The sequence below is a fragment of the Gekko japonicus genome, unplaced genomic scaffold (genome assembly GCF_001447785.1).
Source record: "Gekko japonicus isolate JY-2015 unplaced genomic scaffold, Gekko_japonicus_V1.1 scaffold4052, whole genome shotgun sequence".
Taxonomy (NCBI): domain Eukaryota; kingdom Metazoa; phylum Chordata; class Lepidosauria; order Squamata; family Gekkonidae; genus Gekko; species Gekko japonicus.
Genome location: NW_015161530.1, coordinates 54,667 through 77,163, shown reverse-complemented (window position 1 = coordinate 77,163; position 22,497 = coordinate 54,667). Strand labels below are relative to the sequence as shown.

General features: G+C 47.7%; 1 protein-coding gene and 1 pseudogene across 1 annotated transcript; one reads left to right on the top strand and one right to left on the bottom strand.

Moving 5' to 3' along the window:
- Positions 1–1,558: 1,558 nt before the first annotated feature.
- Positions 1,559–19,318, top strand: CLEC19A (C-type lectin domain family 19 member A). The gene is made up of 5 exons (XM_015429271.1): positions 1,559–1,785; positions 8,964–9,129; positions 10,869–10,962; positions 14,123–14,255; positions 19,239–19,318. Exons 1-5 carry the CDS (start codon positions 1,698–1,700, stop codon positions 19,316–19,318), a joined length of 561 nt encoding a protein of 186 aa, XP_015284757.1. The 5' UTR covers positions 1,559–1,697.
- Positions 9,396–10,317, bottom strand: LOC107125809 (annotated as a pseudogene).
- Positions 19,319–22,497: the final 3,179 nt, after the last annotated feature.

The window sequence follows — 22,497 nt, the reverse complement described above, 5'->3', positions numbered from 1 at the left end:
AGCAGTAAAGTGGCTAAATTTGCGGATGATACAAAGTTGTTCAGGGTGGTGAAAACCAGGGAAGATTGTGAGTGTTGTTCGGGGTGGTGAAAACCAGTGAGGATTGTGAGGCACTCCAAGGGGATCTGTCAAGGATGGGCGAGTGGGCGTCAACATGGCAAATGGGGTTCAATGTGGCCAAGTGCAAGGTGATGCACATTGGAGCCAAAAATCCTAAATATAAATACACATTGATGGGGTCTGAACTGGCAGAGACTGATCAAGAGAGAGATCTTGGAGTTGTAGTAGATGTCGAGACAGTGTGTGACTGCAATAAAGAAGGCCAATGCTATGCTGGGGATTATTAGGAAGGGTATTGAAAACAGATCAGCCAATATCATAATGCCGCTATATAAATCAATGGTGCGACCTCATTTGGAATACTGTGTGCAGTTCTGGGCACCACACCTTAAAAAGGATATTATAGCTTTGGAAAAAGTGCAGAAAAGGGCAACTCGAATGATAAAAGGGTTGGAACACTTTCCCTATGAGGAAAGGTTAAAGCGCTTCGGGCTCTTTAGCTTGGAGAAACGACTGAGGGGAGACATGATTGAGGTTTATAAGATTATGCATGGGAAAGAGCAGGTAGAGAAAGAGGTACTTTTCTCCCTTTCTCACAATAGGGTTAGGGTTCATGGGCACTCCATGAAATTGCTGAGCGGTCGGGTTAGAATGGATAAAAGGAAGTACTTCTTCACCCAAAGAGTGATTAACACTTGGAATTCACTGCCACAGGAAGTGGTGGTGGCTACAAGCATGGACGGCTTCAAAAGGGAATTAGATAAGTATATGGAGCAGAGGTCCATCAGTGGCTATTAGCCACAAGGTATAGATAGGGGCTCTGGGGCAAGTGATGCTCTGTCTTCTTGGTGCTGGGGGGGGTCAACAGTGGGAGGGCTTCTAATGTCCTGGCCCCAATGGTGGACCTGATAGCACTGGTATTTCTGGCCACTGTGTGACACAGAGTGTTGGACTAGATGGGCCTTTGGCCTGATCCAACATTGGCGTCTCTTATGTTCTTATAGGTTCATAATTGTATCCAGCCTATGGCGTTGGCACACCAAAAAGTGAGAAGACACTGGAGCTCTCTTGCCTTATATGTTCTCAGATCCATTAAGGAAAAAAACCCTTTCAAAACTGGAAGCCTTTTCCAACCAGCTTCCCCTTAGATTCAGGGGGGTAGCCCTATTGGTCTGAAGCGATAGGACTAAGTTGGAGTCCAGTGGCACCTCTCAGACCTACAAGTTTAATTCTGGGTATAAGCTTTCGTGTGCATGCACCTGAAAACGTATGCACAGAATTAAACTTGTTGGTCTGAAAGGTGCCAGTGGACTGGACTCCCAACTTTCCCTTACTTGGGTAAGATTTTCCAGCTCCCGTTTCATCCTTGTTCTGTTTGGGATTCTCTGGGTTGATGTGAGCACGTGTGTATTGGGGGGGAGTGAGGGAAGAGGGCATGTGCTCTAAGGAGGGCTTGGCTGGCTTTTGGTGCATGTTCTCATTGAAAGTTTGTGCTTTGGGGGGAGGGAGTGGCCCACAGAGCCTCTCTGCAGCTGCTCCAGATTCCTCCGTGGCACTGCAGGGGGACATAGAGCCGAGGGAAGGCATCAGGCAGCCGGCTTTCTGCAGCCCTGGACAGGAGACCCCAGCCCGTGACGATGCTCAGATGGAGTTTCTACACAACCCTCTCCGGGGCTTTCCTCCTCATCCATGCTTTCCCACACACCAATATCAAAATCAGTCAAGGTGAGTAGAAATCCTGTTTAATCAAAATCTGATTAAACCAGCCCCCCCAGTGCAGCTTGGTTGAGATTTTCATCTAGTTGGGAGCCGGTATGAATGCCAAATCTCCCTCCTAGTCTTTCTCCCATTAGTTAATTAAGCGGCAAGACATGGCAATAGATGGCTTAGCAGGGATTGAGGGGTGTTTAAAGGCAATGTAAACTTTCCCCCTGTAATAATTTGACACCTTGAACTCACCTTTTCACCCAGGGTCTCTTCCTATCTTTATCGACTTTAATAGCGTCATCGTAAAATGAATGGAAAGACAGCTACAAAGGGAGGTCATTTATGAATTGCCAAGGTGTCTGTCAACCTCATTTCCAGACTGTGTTTGTAGTGATAATGCACAGTAGCGTAAATGCACTGATCTATTCATATAGCTAAGTGCTGGAGGGATTCTGTATTGCTAAAATGCCAAATGAATGAGTTCTGAGGACCCTTTCTGCATGCTTTTAACTTTCTCTAAAGCCCATGGGTGCAATCCGGAGAAAAGTGAAAGAAGTCCTATTGAAATGGAAGGCAAGGCAAACCTTTCTTTGTGCACAATCCACAGAAAATCTATGAACTGCAAATAGAGTTTCTTTTGTTTGGTTTTTTTAATGTATTTATGGAAGGGATTGGTATCTTGCTCTGCCTGCATTCAAGGCAACTAACGTAAAACAAACAAATCCATTTAAAAAGGTTAAAAATGGGGGGAGGGGATTCAAACTGACAAAACTTTTTGTTCTCAAAACATTCCTGACAATCCTTCAGCGACGGTTCAAACGCCCAAAGACACCCCCCCCTTTTGAATTATAGATTAAAAACTAATTTTTTAACAGATTTTACAACTTCTACAAAGTTGTTGCCATTTTCTATGGGTAGCTGCACTCTGTTTAGGACTCTACTGTAAGAGAACCCTAAACAGAGTTACGGCTTCTAAACTGATTGACGTTACGGAGCTTAGAAGGGTGCAACTCTGCGTAGGGTTGCACTATCAACCAGTATCTCGGGCGCCCTGTTTCCAAACAGCTGTTCCCATTGGACAGCTAAGTGTGCCCTCCTGTTTGAGTCATGAAATTACTCGAGGAGCGGCAATTTTTTCCCAACTTTCATCAGAGTAGGACAGACAAGGCAACCCCATGTGGAGTAATTCTGTTCTATGGCCGTTGAAACCAAAGGATGTAGACTGGAGTGACTTTGCAGAGGGCGGCACTGTGAGACCCGATCTCACAAGAGAATAAAGGACAAATACCGTAGCTAAAAAGCTATTGAGAGTCTTCACTGTAGGTTGTTTTTTTAAATTATGATTATGGTTAAATGAGAAACAGAAGCCAAATGGTCACCCCCTTCCTTTAAGCCAGTTCTCGCTGCCCCACTGTATTCCCACAACATCCCTGTGAGGTAGGTTACATTGAGAGGGAGTGATTGGCACAAGGTTGAGGGATCTGGACCCGGGGCTCCTAGATCCTCTTTGCCCCTCCGCTGAGGCTTCCAATAGGCTGCCCGGCCTTGTGTGTCTTTTTTTCAGGTGCTTTTCTGTGTTTCATTGATCTGATGTTTGGCAATGTATTTATTTCAAAGTCAAGCGATCCCTCCCCGTACGCTTGCAAAACGGCTATTATGTGACTTTGACTGACACACACCGTTCACCCAATCAGTGCTGTACACAGTCCCTTCGGCTGCAGCCCAGAAGAACAGGTTACCCCTGTATTCTTTCTCGGGGGAGAAAGAGGTACATCTGCCCCCTAAAACATGGGGCGTGCATTTCCATAGCGAGCTCACCAATAATATGACACCCATCTAACCGCACTCAAGTCGCCTCCCCCCCCCATAAGTAATGGGCCCTTTCCAATGTTCTCTTTTTTGGCCGTATTCTCCCAAGACTCCTTTACCTACAAGCAAAACAATGAAAGAGGTATGTGGGTGCCGTGCATGGGTGACTGCGTTAATGGGGGAGCTGGGACGCAGGGCGGGAAAGGGAGCTGAAGTAGAGAGGGAGAGGATGACGAAGCAGGAACGGGAGAGTCCACCTGAACCCCAAAGTCTCAGCTCTGTGAACTTCTGCACAGACTCTATTGTATTCAGGGCTCTTTTTGTAGAAAAAGCCCAGCAGGAACTCATTAGCATAATAGGCCTCACCCAACAGCAGGAACTCATTAGCATATTGGGCCACACCCCTGACAGTACAGCTCATTGGCATATTAGGCCGCACCCCCATGTTACCAGAAGTGTGCTCATCCAGCCACACCCACCTTTTGCTTCTTATTCTGTTTACCTTGTTTGTTGTCCAAACCCAGGGCTTTTTTTTGTAGCAGGAACTCCTTTGCATGTTAGGCCACACACCCCTAATGTAGCCAATTTTAATGAGTTTCTACTGTTGGGTGTGGCCTATTATGCTAATGGGTTCCTGCTGGGCGTGGCCAACTTGGGAGCCAGCCGGAACTCCGTTCCTGTGCGTTCCTGCCCAAAAATAGCCCTGATTATATTCCTTTTCCCGAAAGTCCAACTGGCAAATGAAGTCTGGGCCAGCCACAGCACCTCCAATTACTGTAGCTTGGGAGTTAAAAACTCTAATGGTTGTTCTTCCAGAGACTGAGCAGAAGCTACCTGGGGAGCCTTAACAAAGAAGGTGCTAATTAGAGGTTGACCCCAAGTCTGCCTGTCTTCTCCGGCCCATTTAGCCTTCACATTCCTGCAGGCGTCTCCTGTGCGCTGGAGCCGATCAAATTCGCGTCACCTACTGGGGTAACCGTGTAGAATATCAGAAGCACTAAATAGCTTAAATGGGCTTCATTCCCCCTTTTGCTCTGAACTTGGAAGTGTGGGCATGGTCCAGATTCTCCCAAAAGAACCATGCAGGGCACCTCGGATCACTGCCCAAAACTCATTCTCTCAATACCGGACACAGACAGCAGGCATGTGGCCCCCACCTGCCTCAACCGAATTTGTTCAGTCACCCTCCCTAAGACTCCTTTGCCGGAAAAAGTAGGGCGACCCTTTAGCTGTTTTCCTGCAGGTGGGGAAACTGCTGGTAGATTTATTTTTATTGGGGGAAATGGCCTATGTAGAAATCAAATTGAAAGTCACCCCCCTCTTCGTGTTTCCATTTTTTTTGACTTTTTATTCAATTCAATTTATTACAGGTCTTTATGACCGAAGTCTTGACCAAGAAGATACCAAAGGGGGATAAAATAGGTACATAAAATAGACATAAATATGTCAAGGTACATAATAACAGTCACATAAAACCCAGGCTGAGCCCAGAGATTAAAAATAACCTAACTACACTTGGGGCGGAGCCAACTAACTAAAATCATCCGAAGATTAAAAATCGGTGTCGAAGTTTTCAGAAGTGCTGGACTTTTCAATGCTTCTTGAGAGCAGCCACCTTAGCCAGGAACCGCGCCACGTTAGCTGTTATCAGTCCATCGGCATTTGAGTCAGATAACAGTACTGAGAGCACCCAAGGTTGCGCGGGAAGATTCAATTTGTGTTTCCATTTTTTTTAAAAAAGGAGGAACAGTTCATATTCTTGCGCATTCATTCCAGTGTGACCTGAATGTGGTAATGCTAAAAGTCAAAGCAATCGATGAGTACGGCCATGGTTCCATGGTACAGCGTCTGCTTTGCTTACAAAAGGTCCCAGGTTCAATATCTGGCACCTGCAATTAAGAAGAAGAGATTGGATTTATACCCCACCCTTCACTCAGAGTCTCAGAGCGGCTTACAAACTCCTTTCCCTTCCCCCTCCCCACAACAGACACCCTGTGAGGTGGGTGGGGCTGAGAGAACTCTTTCCAGAACTGTCCTTGAGAGAACAGCTCTGACAGAACTATGGCTTGCCCAAGGTCATCCAGCAGCTGCAGGTGGAGGTGTGGGGAATCAAACCCTGACCTCCCAGATTAGAGTCCGCGCACTTAACCACGACACCAAACTGGCTCTCAAAGACCAGGCCTGAGACCCAGGAGAGTTGATGCCAGGAAGAGTAGACAGTACTGACTAATGGTCTGACTCTGTTATGAAGCAGCTTCCTAGGTTCATTCCAGTCAAACTACACCCCATAAGAAGAGCCCTGCTGCTTTAGACCAAAGGTCCATCCATGGAGTCTTGCGCGCTGTTTCTTTTCTGACCCACTGCCCTGATCATGGAAGTTCTAATTAGCCATCCTGACACACAACAGATTTGTCTGGTTTCCTTTTAAAGGCGATGGCCATTACAACATCACGCTAGTTGTTGGTTGTGTGAAGAGGCCCTCGTTCTTTTGAGGAGGGAATTCCTGATAAGGCTCCCTTTGGGAACTGAACTTCTCCTCATGGCCTGTCACCTCATGGAAAACATCCAATCCCTGATTTGAGTGAGATCGACAGGAGGGAATGGGGTAGACTGTTGTGCCTAAAAGACACAGACCTGTTTTTTGTGTGCACCATGGTCTATCTAATCTGTGTTTCTTCTGAGGATGCTTTATCTTTGTTTCCGCTGGCTCCTATCGGACTTTCTTTCTTGCATCGTCTGTAATCTGTAGTGTTGAGACGCAAAAGACATGGCAGCTGCTACTAATTCACTCTGACAACAGTTGGGGGCCAGCTCTTGAAGATAGCAATGGTTTCCTGACCCTCCTAATCTGCTGGCTGGAGCACTTCCCAAGACCAATAGCAAGTGACAGGTGTTACCTGAAACAACTATTTTAAGAGAATTGTGTTGAGGATACACCACCAGAGCTGTAGCTAAGGAGTGTACCACCTGGATCACTGATTCACCCTACCCCACCCAAGAATTCTCCCCACCCCCGGTCACCTATTGAGAGCCAGTTTGGTGTAGTGGTTAGGAGCGCGGACTCTAATCTGGGAGAACAGGGTTTGATTCCCCATTCCTCCACATGCAGCTGCTGGTGTGACTTTGGGTCAGTCACAAGTTCTTCCAGAGCTATTCTCTCACAAGCAGTCCTTGAAAGAGCTCTCTGAGCCCCAACTACCTCACAGGGTGTCTCTTGTGGGGAGGGGAAGGGAAAGGAGTTTGTAAGTTGCTCTGAGACTCCTTCCGGTAGTGAAGAGCAGGGTATAAATCCAATCTCTTCTTTTATTCCACCCACCTTCTAAGGAGCTCAAAGCAGCATATGTGGCTCCTGTTTTATCCTCACAACAACCCTGTGAGGCCGGTTAGGCTGAGAGTATCACCCATGGAGCTTCTTGGCAGTGCGGGGGGCTTGAGCCCTTTTCTCCCGAAACCTAGTCCAACGCTCTATTTATTTATTTATTTATTATATTTATACCCCGCCCATCCCGCCACACTGTTTTTTTCTCTTTCCTTTCAACGAGAGTCATGGTTGTGCCTTAATGCTTCCATTTAGAATTGAGAACCGGGTTTTAGAATGGGTAAATTTCTGGTTTTAAAGGAATCACAGAATCACAGAGTTGGAAGGGGCCCTACAGGCCATCTACTTCAACCCCCGGCTCAGTGCAGGCTCAGCCTAGAGCATCCCTGACAAGTGTTTGTCCAGCCGCTGCTTGAAGACTGCCAGTGGGGGGGAGCTCACCACCTCCCTAGGGCAGCTGATTCCACTGCTGCACAACTCTTGACTGTACAAAAGTTTTCCCTAAGATCCAGCCAGTACCGCTTCCCACCCTTAATTTAAACCCATTCTTGCGAGTCCTCTCATCTGCGGCCAACGGGAACAGCTCCCTGCCCTCCTCTAAGTGACAGCCCTTCAGATACTTCAAGAGAGCAATCATGTCCCCCCTCAACTTTCTCTTCTCCAGACTCAACATTCCCATGTCCCTCATCAGTACCGGTGCGTGCTTCCTGAAATGGTCATGTTTCATTCTCCAGTTCTGCCCATCCTCTGCTCTTCCAGAGTCATGGAGTATAGTTATTTATGACAATATTTATACCTCGACTTTCCTATCACTCAAACTAAGCTATAGTCCTTCTGCTTAAGTGACCCTGAAACAAAGTCTTTTATGTATCTGGACTCTGAGCATGTCAGAGTGCTGAGAAAAAGGTAAGCAGAGGTAAGTTTTCAGCATTAATATTTATTTAACCAAGGTGTAATAAGTAAACCCTTCTGACCCAAAGAATGACTATATCCATTCAACATTTGACATCAGCTTCCAGGCTAGCAAGTTATACACACTTCAAGTATACAGAGCGATTTGAACTTGACAACAGAGTTCAAAAAGTTTTTGTTGCGGTGTAAAGCAACACCGGAGCTGCAGTGGCTCAAGTGGCTAAGACACTGAACTGCAGGTTGTGGAAGGTCGGTAGTTTAGCAGTTCGAGACCTGAGTGTGCCGCATGACGGAGTGAGCTCCCGTCTCTAGTTCCAGCTCCTGCCAACCTAGCAGTTCGAAAGCAAGAAATTGCAAGTAGATTAAATAGGTACCGCTTGGGTGGGAAGGTAACAGCATTCCGTGCGCCTTGGTGTTTAGTCATGCCGGCCACATGACCACGGAGATGTCTTCGGACAGCGCTGGCTCTTTGGCTTTGAAACAGAGATGAGCACCGCCAGGAGTCATTTCGTAGAAAAAGAGCTAGGGGAAAGCATAACTCATTAGCATATGCCACACACCCTGACATCACTGGAAGTGTGACATAAGGCCACACCCCCTGACATCACCGGAAGTGTGTCATAAGGCCACACACCCCGCCCCCAACGGTCCCGGCCGCCACCGCCGGCCTTGCAGCTCCACTGCCGAGCCCCATGAGGGGCCCGGCGGTGGACCTGCAAGGCCGGTGGGAGTGCGAGGAAGCCCCACGAAGGCCCTCCCTGGCTCCAGGCAGGCAGGGGTGGGGAGAGTCAGGGAGGAAGCAACTTATCCTCCCTCTTCTCCTGCCTCCTCCTGGCTGAATGAGGGCCGGAAGCGGGGTGGCCGGAAGCAGGGGGCGGGGCTTCGTCATGTGCCCCGCCCCCGTACCTCACCTGGGGGGAACTGCGATCCCCCGCGATCCCCCCCGAAATGACCTCTGAGCACCGCAACCCTAGAGTCGGATTCGACTGGCTTTCAAGCAAGGAAACCTTTACCTTTACCTTTGTAAAGCAACACTGGTGGCTCTATTCATTTCTTGGTAACCCAACAGGAAATGTGGTGGCCCTGTTGAATAAGGAATCAGCTACAGCTCTGTATGCCGCCTCTAACAGACTTCTCCCCCCTCCCCTTCCCTCAGCTTTGCCAGACCCAATCCTGTCCTACTCTTGTCCTCTCTTCTGGACCGAATTTGAAGGATACTGCTACAGATACTTCCCCATCAATAAAACGTGGGCCGAGGCAGATTTGTACTGTGCAGAGTTTTCCATTGGTCTCAAATCAGCCAAGCTGGCTTCCATTCACAGGTAAGGATTGAACAGCGACAGTCCTTGTTTTGTTTTTGTTTTGTTTTTAATATGAAACATTTATTTAAAGTCGGAGTATGCAACCAATGAAACCTACAGAAAACAGATTTCCCCATTGCAATCTGCTGCTTACCAAATAATGGGAAGACACATTCCTTCGGTCATGATAAAGTTTTCAATACAAAAGAAAATAAGTTTTGTAAGAAAGACTAGTAGACCAGGTACTGTTTTCCTTCCAATATGCTTTGTAGACCCAAAGTCACCCTTCAATACATTCCACGCCATCCACCTCCACCCACGTTGCCTTGTCCATAGTATCCACCGCTATTTCCACTGCCACGGCCATCTCCACCCAATCCATCAGGAGCACCACATCCTCCATTGTAACTGCTGCCCATCCCCATTCTTCCAACAGACCCATAACCACCTTGATCCATTCCGTCCCTCATTCCAGAACCGCCTCCAGCAGTAGAATTCAGGAACCGTTCAAGGTATCGATGTTGCATCTGATTTTTATCTTTAGACATGGCAGCCACTGCATCTTCATGTGTCACAAATTCCACATCTGCCTCTCCCGTTGCTCTTCCATCCGCTCCAATATCAGTGTGTACTCTTATGGGAGTCAAGGGTGAGAAAAAATTAGCAATATCGTTTTCTGTTGCTCGAAATGGCAGTCCTCTCATGTGAACAAAGTGACCGCCATGAAAACCTGAGCTTGCATCTCCTGCTCCACCATAGCCATGGCCTCCCATTCCTCTCCCATCTCTCGTTCTGTCATCATAGCTATCATTTCCATAGCCATAATTGTTATAGCCACCGTAGTCATCAAAACCACCATACCTTCCACGCCCAGCTCCATAATAACCCCCTCTTCCTCCCATTGGTCTATCATATGGTCCAGGTCGCTGTCCCATCATTCTTCATGGTGGGTCATAGAATCCTCAGATTTCACTTTTACTACTTTTGAAGATCTCAATATATCTTGAAAGAACGGAACGATCTCCTCCTTGCTGCAGCCAAATGGCAGACCACGCAATCGTACTGTTCCACCACTAGATGAATCATTTGGACCATTATGTTTCCCAGCCCAGTCCATTTTGTGGCAGCACCTCCCCCACTTCCCCAGCCGATCGGCGCAAACGACAGCGCTGAACTTCCCCCACAAAGAACAAGGAAGCACTTAATGGGCGGCGGACTAACGAACTACACAGCTGAAGCAGACAGGATGGCGTCGGAAGCTCCGACAGTCCTTGTGTCAAAGTCATTTCTACCAGCCTGGCAACCTTCTTGCACACTGTTAGAGTTTGGAAAGTACCCTAAGAAGGATTTTCCTCTGGCGTAGGCCAGGAGCAAGGCCTTCCTCCAGAGAATATTGGGCGGACATGGCTGCCATGCAAGAGTAGCCACTGGAACTCAAAATGGCTTCTTCTGCTAAGGGGCAGAGAGCAGGCTTACGGTGTCACCCAGTGTGTTAAATTATGACAGTCTTGCATCCATGTGAAAATCTGGGGTGGGGGTGGGGGTGGATCTCCCTGGCCCCAGGCTGAGGATGCAACCACTATACAATACTGCCTCCTTTTCTCCAAAACACTCAAGCTTTGTAGACACCAGGTGTTGCAGTGTGTTATATCCGTTGCTCTTCTGGCACATTGCCCAGCACCAAGCAGTGTTGTTTACTCATTACACCAACCCTCTGGTGGATTTCCTCTTTGTCCTACAAACTCCTCTTTGTTTGGCAGCTGGGAAGAGAACGTATTCGTATATGACTTGGTAAACAGCCGCGTACCTGGAATACCCACTGATATCTGGATGGGGCTGAATGACCTAAGGCAGGTAAGAAACCGAAGCATCACAGATCCTGTAAGGAGAGCCCTGCTGGATCAGAACCAAGAGTCCATTCAGTCCAGCATCTGGTTTCCATCAACAGCCAGACATACGGTTCCACTAACAAGACAGGGATGGCCCTCATTCCTTGTATTGTCACCCTAACAACCAGTGTTCAGAGTTATTCTCTCTGAAAACAGGGAGATTCCATTTATCTATCATGGCTAGTGGTCACTGATAGCCCTATGGCCTAGGAAGTTGTCCCAACCATTTAAAAAAACATTAAGGGCCGAACCCAGGGCTATTTTTGGGCAGGAACGCACAGGAACAGAGTTCTGGCTGGCTCCCAAGTTGGCCACACCCAGTAGGAACTCAGAATTGGCTACATTAGGGGTGTGTGGCCTAACATGCAAAGGAGTTTCTGCAACAAAAAAAGGTCCTGGGTTTTGACAACAAACAAGGTAAACAGAATAAGAAGCAAAAGGTGGGTGTGGCTGGATGACCACACTTCTGGGAACATGGGAATGCGGCCTAATATGCTAATGAGTGGTGCAGTCAGGGGGTGTGGCCTAATATGTTAATATGTTTCTGCTGCTGGGTGTGGCCTATTATGCTAATGAGTTCCTGCTGGACTTTTTCTACAAAAAAAGCCCTGGCCAAACCAGATGAGCTGCTTACAGGTGTTCAATTAATGGCATTCTTGCTGTTTTTTCTTCCAGATGTTAGGTACGTGAGGGGGCCAGTTCTGATCAGGACTGTGAGGGGAGACTGCACCATTTCCTTGTCCTGAAATAACCATTAAACAGGGCTGATGGTGGTTCTGTGGGGCCTCTTGAGCTCAAGGAAACACAACAGTGGAGAAAGTCCAGCCTTCCCTTATGGTTCCAGTCCGAACTGGGCCATGGCATGCCTCATATTTGTCACGTGAGGAGGTGGGGTTGTAGGGCACTGGGCAAGACCGTGAGAACTCCGTTCATAGAATTGCCAGTCTCTCACTTTGTTTGGCTCTAAATCAGTGGCCATCACCACATCCTGTGTCAGTGAATTCTGTAAGTTAACTCAACAACATTCTCCTTGGGGGCCTTCTGATTTGAGCAGGGCCATCGAAATGGTCCAGAAAAAGTCAGTAACCTTTTGTCCTTGGACTCCTTTCTGAATATTTCTGCCATTCAGATCTGGAAAGCACTGCCTGCCTTGGCCAAATTCCTGTCAGCAATGACAGAATAAAGCAGATCTCAGATGGGTAGCTGTATTAATCTGTGGCAGTGCAAATAAGAGAGTCCAGTGGCACTTGGAAACAACAACCTTCCATGGGTAAGAGAGCTCATTTTTGTCAGGCACACAAAGTGATCCCGTAAGAGGTAAACATATACGTCTGGGATGAAAGAAAAGAGTGAGACTATCCATCTGTATATTTTCACATCATCTGACGACATCTAGTGTTTTCCTGAGTGGCAAATGACTGCGGCATCAAGGGTCTTGTGTGACACCTTAAGGACTCAGCACATTAGTTGTGACGTGAGCTTCACTCTCCACTTGGGATTTATGTTTCTGTCCATTCAGGGATGCATCTGATGCTGCTGCCTCTACTTATTAAAATCTACTCCCTTCATGGAGGGCCATTGAACTGAACAAGACAGTTCACAGTGGGCCTCTCAAAACAGCCATGTTTGTCCATAGAACCCCAAAAAAGGGTGTGTGCGTTTTTTCTTAGGATAAAATACTGCAAAACATTTGTAGGGCACAATCCTGTCCCCAGTGCTTTCCAATCTCTATGTAAGGTCCATAGGACAAATCATTCATAGTGTTGGGATTGGATGTCATCAGTATGTTGACAACTCCCAGCTCTATAGCTTCTCTAAATCTCCTGGTGATGAGGTAGAGGTCCTGAATTGTTGCCTGCCTGTTGTGGTTCAATGGCTAAGAGTGAACAAATGGAAAATAAATCCTGATAAGCCAGAGGTGTAATGCTGGTTGGGAAGGCAGGAGATCTTCAAGAACATTGTGCTTCCCATTTTCGATGAGGTTCAGCTAACACGTGCTGGCCCAGTTAAGAGCCTTGGGGTTATACTAGATGCGACATTGCTGCTGGAGAAGCAAGTGAGTGCAGCTTCAAAAAGCACTTTCTCCCAACTCAGTCTGGCCTGCAAGATGGTCACCTACCTTGACACAGCCGAGGTGGTCACCTGGATCCTGCCACACACCAGTGTCAAGACTACACTACTGTAATGCCCAGACAACTTAGGCCTCCCTTCAAAGTCAGTTCAGAGACTCCAGCTGGTGGAGAAATCGACAGCTTGTCAGAGGCTAGGCAGAATGTGTGTGTATCATTCCCGTTTTGCAGTGACTCCATCGGTTGCCCACCAGTTACCTGGCTCAATAAAAGGCACTGACTATCGTATACAAAGCTTAATTATTCAGGAGGGCATTTTTATTCAGGTCATAGGGCTGTACTGTAATAAAGTGGTTCAGAAAAACCCTTTGGTAAAGGGATAGGGAGTGTGGGCTATACTGCTGTGTATAGTACATACTGTCTGTTGCTTTAAGTATGATCTTACAATGTAATTTCAGCATTGTTCAATGTGTTGTGTTAATGCTAATGCTTTGTTTCGGCTTCATTTCAGACTTCTGCAACCCAAATCCTATTGCCTTGTTTCTGGATGTCCCATACTGTTGATTATACTGACTTACGCTGCGTGATCCGCTTTGAGTCTCAGTGAAAATGGCAGACCATAAATAATATGAATAAATTCTCTAGAACATCAGGCTGGGTGTTTAATAAAAAAAAAAGGAGGTGGGAACAAATTTCAGCCCACCATGGTCCACTTTTTGCAAGATATGTTGCCGGCTTAATTAGATTAGGTGGCGCTGATTGGAGCTGGTTTCAGATTGCACAGCAAGGAAAGCGGCCATCTGGGCAGGGAGTGTACTTCCATCTTTGAGCTCTCTCCCCTGATGGCCAGCCTGATTTAATCATGGTCATTCCCCCTTGGGTGTTATCCAGGTATAATTTCTCCTTGGCTCAAGTTACAAGGCTGAATATCAACGTTCTCAGGATAAAGCCCAATGTCTTCATCCTTTGATTTTTCCACCTCTGTTGGATAAAGGCCATGACAACATCATTTCAGCTCTGTTTCCATCCGTAACTCCCTGGTGATCTCTTTGGCAGGAAAGCAATTTTGAATGGACAGATGGCTCATCATATGATTATAACTACTGGGACGGCAACCAGCCAGATGATGGGATCCTCTCTAAACCAGAGGATGAAGACTGTGTCCAGATCTGGTATAGATACAGCAGTGGTAGGTGGTATATGTATATTACACCAGGGAAAAGGAAAAATTAATGGGGAAAACTTCCCTCCCGAGACATTTTTTTTAACAGAAAAATTGGAAATTTTGGGGAGTACTGGGGGGAAAAATGAAATATTTTCTCTTTTAGAATGAGTGAAATGCTTTTAAAGACAAGGTGGGCATGCTGTAGATGAAGACAACTCTTAAATCTTAAAGCAATTTTTCTCCAGGCTAGTTTGGCCAAGGATCCTGGAGGTTTTTGTCATCTTCTGGGCATGGAAGAGTGGTCACTGCGGGTGTGGAGGGGGAGATATTGTGAATTTCCTGCATTGTGCAGGGGGTTGGACTAGGTGACCCCGGAGGTCCCTTCCAACTTTATTATTCTGTGATTCTATAAATCCAAGATGCATTTCTGCACCTAGAAAGATACCTAATCTCCATGAGGGCTTTCATTGCTTTTCGCCTGTTGCATGCCTTCTGTTGCCCTGTTGATCTGACTTGTGGTTGACCTTTTTACCTCTCTCTCTCTCTCTCTCTCAAGCCACTGTGACACATATACCCACAGTAGAAAAAAGCAAGAGTCCAATAACACCTTAAAGACTAACAAAGTATGTGGTGGGGTATGAGCTTTCATGAGTCATTGCTCACTTCTTCAGATACAACTAGAATGGGAGTCCATCTGTCCTATTTATTGGAAAGTGGAGTGATTTCAGATGCTGAATGACATTAGCAGGCAAATGACAATACCAGGTGAATGACAATAGCAGGCATGATTAGATTTATGTGAGATATGCAGAGGGGTAATAGGTGTGGAGAAACCAGCATTGGTAATGAGACAGGAAACCTAGGTCTCGATTCAGTCCAGGTTGACTTATTGTCTTGAGCTTCATTATCAGTTCCAATTCAGCAGTCTCTCTTTCTAATCTCCCTTTGAAATTCCTTTGCAAGAGAACTGCTACTTTTAGGTCAGCAACTGAATGTCCTGGAAGGTTAAAATGTTCCCCCACTGGTGTTTGAATGTTGTGGTTCCTAATGTCAGGCTTATGTCAATTAATTCTTTGTTGAAGGAAATGGCCTATTTGTCCAATGTTGACAATGGACAATGGAATAAATCACATTAGAGGATGAGCAGGAATATGAACCTGAGGTGCTGTGGCTGATGTTGCTGGGTCTACTGATAGTGTTGCTAAAATCTATATGACAGCAAAGTTGGCATCTTGGTTTGTTGAAGGCCTTGGTATAAGAAGCCATGTTTCTGTTAAGGAGTTTGTCATTACAGGTGAGAAGTTGTTTTAGGCTGGCAGGCTGTCTCTAAGCAAGAAAAAGTCTGCCTACCCCAGTGCCTGTGTAAGGGAAGTGTCACTATTCAGCATGGGTTGGTCATTAATAATTATTTGAACTGGCTTGACAGTTGTGAGTTGTAGGTGACCATCAGTGGTGTTCTGCTGTTATTCTTCTTGGACTCGTCTTGTAGCAAGCTGTCCCTGGAAATAATTCTGGTAAAAAGTAGCTTATTGCCCTACCTTGCTGGAGGGGGGGGGGAGATCAGAAGGTTGTGGGACAGAAGCACCAAAACCTCAGTAGAAAACCCTAAGTTTCACTAGGAACCGAGCTCTCTCTAACCAGACTATGTACAGGTCCTGAGACAGCACAGTGTGCATCAGCTTGCAGTTTTCTCTCCAGTATTGTGTATATTTGCAATTTTGCTTATAGCAAACTAAGGCATTTCTAATGTCTAAATTCCATAAATATGTCAAATGTTGCAATGCATTTTATGTTGTTGAAACTGATTTTGGTTTGATGGGACTATAAGTATTGCATACTTTTCAAAAAAAACCCCACAAATTTCCATTTTCCCCCCCAGGAAACCCTCTGCTAGGGTTGCCAGGTCCCCTCGTCACTCCAGTGTTGCAATTTGGGGGCATTCCGGGGGTGGGCGGGGATGCCCCAAGCACCGCATGGGCACCCCTCTCCCTCCCCTCCTGCAGAGATTTAACGGGCTTCAGCTGATCGGCGGGGAGCAAGTGGCCACCCAATCAGCTGGAGGGCCCTTTAAATCTTTCAGCAGGGAGGGTTGCCAAAGGGTCCTTTTGCGAGCAGAGCTGTGGCTGGCGACAGCCTCTCTCCCTCCCTGCTGAAAGATTTAAAGGGCCCTCCAGCTGATTGGGTGGCCACTTGCTCCCCGCCGATCAGCTGAAGCCCGTTAAATCTCTGCAGGAGGGGAGGGAGAGGGGTGGCTGCTCTTGGGGGGTGGGGCTTCCCCGCTGACCAGCTGGCTCATGGCGAATTGGAGCCCCCAGCAGTGGGGGAACCCCTGCCAGGACCTGGGGGCTGGCAACCCTTGCCTCTGCCCAGATGGAAGCCTTCTTGTTGTGAGATGGCCCTGCTTGCATAGAATTCTCCAGATAAAATGGACCCATTTCCTTCCCCGTTCTTGGGGAAGTGGCCAGACACCCCTCCGTTTGTTCCTGGTTCCAGCCCTGCTGGGAATTTCTTGCTATAGAACAGGACCTTTGAACCTGTACATCCTTTGTGCTCCCTTTTATTTGTGTGAGCTGCTTGCAGAGCCAACTTTAAAACAAAACAAAACCCTTTTTACCCACATCTCCACCTTCTTCTGTGGACCACTCTATGGCAAAGTCCGGCATACCTAAGGGACCGCCTTTCCCCATATGTTCCCCCAAGGGCACTACAGTCGGGGGGGGGCAACATCTTTTGACTACTCCAGGCCTCAGGGATGCCAAATTCGCCAAGACTAGGGCCAGGGCCTTTTCAGTGGCGGCTCCTACCTGGTGGAATGAGGTCCCAGAGGAGATCTGGGCCCTACGGGATCTTGCGCAGTTCCGCAGGGCTTGCGAGATGGAGCTCGTCTGCCAGGCTTTCAAGTAGGAGCTGCCGCCGCTACTATTCCACCAATGCACCGCCGCCGAAAATTGGCGGAGATACCATCAGGGTGCAAATGGGCCCTGGGAAGAAGACTGGTTATCTGCCATTTTGGAACTTACGTCGTTGGTCCGGATCCACCCTTCCGGATTGTTACGTTTTTATTCTGTTTTTAATTGTTTTAAATATGGCTTTTACCCCAATTGTTAGCCGCCCTGAGCCTTAGGGGAGGGCAGGATATAAATCGAATTATAAATAAATAAATAAATGTTTCGATTGTAAGGTCCTTGGGGCAAAGACCTTGACCACTATAAAGTGGCTCAAGTGGTTAAGACGCTGAACTGCAGGCTGTGGAAGGTCAGTAGTTCAGCAGTTCGAGACCCGGGTGCCGCATGATGGAGTGAGCTCCCGTCTCTAGTTTCAGCTCCTGCCAACCTAGCAGTTCGAAAGCAAGAAATTGCAAGTAGATAAATAGGTACCACTTCGGTGGGAAGGTAACAGCGTTCCATGCGCCTTGGTGTTTAGTCATGCTGGCCACATGACCACAGAAACGTCTTCGGACAGCACTGGCTCTTCGGCTTTGAAACGGAGATGAGCACCGCAACCCTAGAGTCGGACTCAACTGGCTTTCGAGCAAGGGAACCTTTACCTTTACCTTTATTATTCATATTATTCTAACAACAACATCTGTTTACTAGCAATATCTCTTACTATGTTATTTTTATTTTTTCCTCCAACTGCCCTAATCATAAATTGTTAACAACGGGGGGCAGGGGGGCAGGGTTCAGAGGATAGGGTAAGAGGTTTTGTCTCCTAATATCCAGCAATTTTATCTGCTCCTATACAAGTGACGGTTATGAATCATGATGCCAAATGAGAGCTGCTGCATTCTAATATTATCGCTTACTTCTTTGGGTATCAAAGATTTCCGCAACTAAACGCGTGTCTATAAATGCACAGCAGAGAAATTCTGTCAGGGAACCAGATCCCACAAATCCCACCTCACACCATCGCATGCCAAAGTGTCTCTGTTTGGCAGCAGGCACAGGGCGGCATTTTCAGAAACAGATGCTAAAGCAGCCAGGTTGTATCTGGGCTGACTGCAGCTCTTCCATACGAAAAAAAACAAGTTAAAAGGAGTTAAATCAAGCAAGGCAGAGAGGCTCAAACTTCCACCAGTGGGAGAACCAGTCCAGCTTTGCCTAGAAGGGTTGCCAGCAATGTTCCCTCTAAGCTGTGGAGTCTTGTGAGCAAAAATTCTACTTTGTGAGCTACTGGCATTAAAACTGTGAGTGAGCAATTTGGCTACTGCATAAATTCAGGGGTCTTGTTGTAGAAAAAGAGCTGCCGGAGCTCATTAGCATAACTCATTAGCATAACTTATTTGCATATGCCACGCCCCCTGACATCACCGGAAGTGACAGAAGGCCACACCCCCTGACATCACCGGAAGTGTGTCAGAAGGCCCGGCTACTTACCCTCCTGCTTCATCCTCATTCCCAAACGGAAGTAGGATCGAAGCAGAGGGCGGGGTAAAGAAGGGGCCGGGGCTTCACCACGTGACCGCCCCGCCCCCTAGAGGTTCTCTTCCGGAGCTCCGTACCTGAGAGCTCCCCCCCGACTAGAGCCCTGCATAAATTAGTCTGCTCTGGAGCCATCCTCCCTGAGCTAAGATGAAAATGTGTGTGCTGGAGGCTAAAAAACTGTGAGCTAGCTCACACTAACTCAGTTTAGAGGGAAGACTGGTTGCCAGCCTGCTTGTGGACCCTGGAGGTCTCCCGGAATCACAACTGATCTCCAGACGACAGAGCTCAGCCCCCCTGGAGCAAATGGCTGCTCTGGAGGGTGGACTCTGTGGCCCTGTGCCCTCCTGAGGTCCCGCCCCAAACCCCACCCTTCTCAGGCTCCACCCCTAAATCTCCAGGAATGTCTCAACTCAAATTTGGCAACCTTACGAAGCCATCAGCCGATTGTTATTGATGGTGTTGAAAAACCAGCTTCAGTGTGTCAGACACGATGCCATTGATTTAGTTATTTTCTCCTAGCTCCCTGTTAACGTCATTTGAAACTCTGACTCCATGTTTTTACGCTTTCTTTCCCCTTTTCTAGCTTTGCGATCGTGGAACGATAACAGCTGCCACAGAGAATTCCCGTTTGTATGCAAGATTCCCTCCCTGGCTGCTGATTAGCCCTCTCTCGGAAGAGTTTACGGAAGAGCAGCAGCCCCCCCCCCAACCTCTGGACTACAAAGATGGAGTGAGATTGATGTACAAGACACCTTTTCAACAGATCCAAATTAAAAAAAGAAAAAAGCGTTATTCTGCATCTGACTCCTTAAATTCTCCACCTAGCCGTACTCAGAGCTGGTTTGCATTCCGCATGGCTGTGATTAAGCTTCTGATCCAACTCAGGAAGCATCCAGCCATGCAAATATAGTTTTTAAAAACCCAGCTAACTGCAATCTTACCGATCCTTTGATTGGGCATGAAAAGTACGCAAACGGAGAGTGATTTCAGCAAAGCGTACTTTATTCTATCCGGAACAAGACAACTTTGGCCGACTCGCAGGCCGGCTTGTATCCCCCGAGAAACCACCACCCAAAACACACCCCTACTTCCCTTTAGGTTATTTACAGTGGCCGAGAGTCCCATAGGCTCTTGGCTGGGAACCTAGCCCCCTGATTGGAGCAGGCTAGGATCCGCATAGTCCATTGTCTCTTGGAGCGAAGCTCGACTTTTGTCTCTGGACTTGTCTGGACTTGTCTGGACTGGATACATTACTGGGCAGAAGACTGATCCCACTGCTTCACTGACCCTCCAAAACAAGTCATTTGGGACTCCAGTTTTTCTAAACACAGCTAGGTGTGAGCAGCCCCCAAACGGCAAACCCCGCGTCAGCAGAGGCAGCGGTGTGCATGGTTTGTGTGCAACCATGTGTAACCCTGAAGGGATTAACTCTGCACCCAGCTAAAATTCGTAATTTCTCCATCAACTCCTAGCCAGACTGGGGCTTGCCTTTGGTCCTGGGTGAGAAGGGACTAGGGATGAATCCTTCCCTTCTCCATTCCTTTGCTGTACTAGAATTGCTCTCGGGTTTTGTGATCAACTCTTCCGTAATTCAGATTTAACAAGGAGAATTTCTAAAACTCTAGCATAGACAAGTTGTGCTGGCTTTCAGTTCCTTCAGTTCATGTGCATTTCCCCCCCTCCTTCTGTATCTGTATGTGTGCATTGATGAAACACTCTAGTTCCAAGTATGCTCATCAAAGATTTGTTCTTGTGAGGCAAACTTTGATCAATGCACACATTTACTGGGGAAGGGAAAAACAGCCGCAAATGAGCAAGAGGAACTGGTGGGGGTGGGGCAAGCGGGACCTCTGGGTGCAGTTCGGTAATGAACTAAGCAAGGGAGAACTCGCACACCATCGGTTCCATTTCTGAAACAAACCCAGGTACTTCAGGACTCCAAAATCCAGCAAGGAATTCAGAAGGGAATTTCAGACACATTCTCTCAAGGAAACCCCAAGAGGCTGAACAATTTATCACATTTTCAGGTGAGGTGCAGGGGGCGGGGCACATGACGAAGCCCCGCCCCCTGCTTCCGGCCGCCCGGCTTCCAGCCCTCATTCAGCCAGGAGGAGGCAGGAGAAGAGGGAGGGTAAGTTGCTTCCTCCCCGCCTCTCCCCACCCCTGCCTGCCTGGGGCCAGGGAGGGCCTTGGCGGGGCTTCCTCGCACTCCCGCTGGCCTTGCAGGTCCACCGCCGGGCCCCTGATGTTAGGGGGTGTGGCATATGCTAATGAGTTATGCTAATGAGTTCCCCTAGCTCTTTTTCTACGAAATGACCCCTGCTTGAAGCAGTGGCATCTTCCTCTCTCCACTCTTAACAAGGGTCCTGGGAGACAGGTGAGGCCAACAGAGAAGAGCCTTGTGAGGAAACGGGGGGCTTGAAACCGGGTCTCCCTGGTCCTGGTCTGCCCACTCTAACCCCTGCCCTGGGCTAGCTCCTTCTGTAGCTGTGGGGCTTTGGCTGCATGCACACAACTGTTCCCCATTGTGCGGCTTCCATCAGACTGGCAGCAGCAATGAGGCAGCCGCACGTGGTATTCCTCTATATGCACCTCAGTCATGCCCCCGCACCTGGCATCCTTCCCCCATGCACCCAGAGGGCATTTTGCCAGCTTAAAAAAACCAAAACCCTTGGCCAGCACGTGTACACCTGCCGTACTTTTCTTTGGTGAGTATTTTGTGTGTGTGTCTGTGCTTGCGAGCCTGGAAGTCATGGTGACTTCTAGCGAACCCTAGTGGGGCTAGGACAGTGGTGGCGAACCTATGGCACTCAGCCCTCTCTGTGGGCACGCATGCCATCGCCCCAGCCAGGCCCAGACCATCATTAAAGTGCCGAATTCTCTGCCAAATAATTTTAAGTAAATGAAAGCATTTGGGATTGCTTTCCTTACTTCGTTTGGATCATCTTAAGTTAATGTATGAGTTGTTTTTTCTAAAGTAAAAGCTCAGTATTCAGGTTAAATTGCCATGTTGGCACTTTGTGATAAATACAGTATTTTCCGGCGTATAAGACGACTGGGCGTATAAGACGACCCCCGACTTTTCCAGTTAAAATATAGAGTTTGGGATATACTTGCCCAGAGACTGTATTTACCGGCGTATAAGACGACCCCCCCATTTCTGAGAAGATTTCCCTGGGTTAAAAAGTAGTCTTATACACCAGAAAATACAGTAAGTGGGTTTTGGGTCGCAGTTTGGGCACTCGGTCTCTAAAAAGTTCGCCATCACTGGGCTAGGATGTTTCAGAGAGGCAGCTTATATTACCTGCCTCTGTGTGCCAGCCCTGGTATTCCTTGGAGGTCTCCCTCCCAAGTACTTGCCAGGGTCGGCCCTGCTCAGCTTCTGAGATCTGACGAGATCGGGCTTGCCCGGGCTATCCAGGTCCAGGCACTTGTTGTACTGTTTTGTATTTCTCCACCTGCAGGCAAGGTTTTCTTTCTATTTTGTTCTTCTTGTTAACATGGGAGAGTTTTGAAAACAGCAGTCTCCTCTCGGCAGCTGAATTGCTATCACATCACTACCTCATTTTGCTACATGTACAGACAGGCCCACAGGTCCTCTCCTGAAAGGGCGGAGCCTTCGGACGGTGCTGCTGCCACAAGATCTTCTCCGTAGTGCCTTCCATGAGACCAGGAGCCTTCCAATAGCTGCTTGCAGGTGTTGTATGCACAGTTTATATGTGACACTGTTATGCACTCAGCCCTCTGTCTGCCTTAGTAGACTAACCTTAAGTGGACTCAGTTAGCACCTATGACATACACAGACATACAGATATGTTAAGTGCCATTGATGATTCTAATTA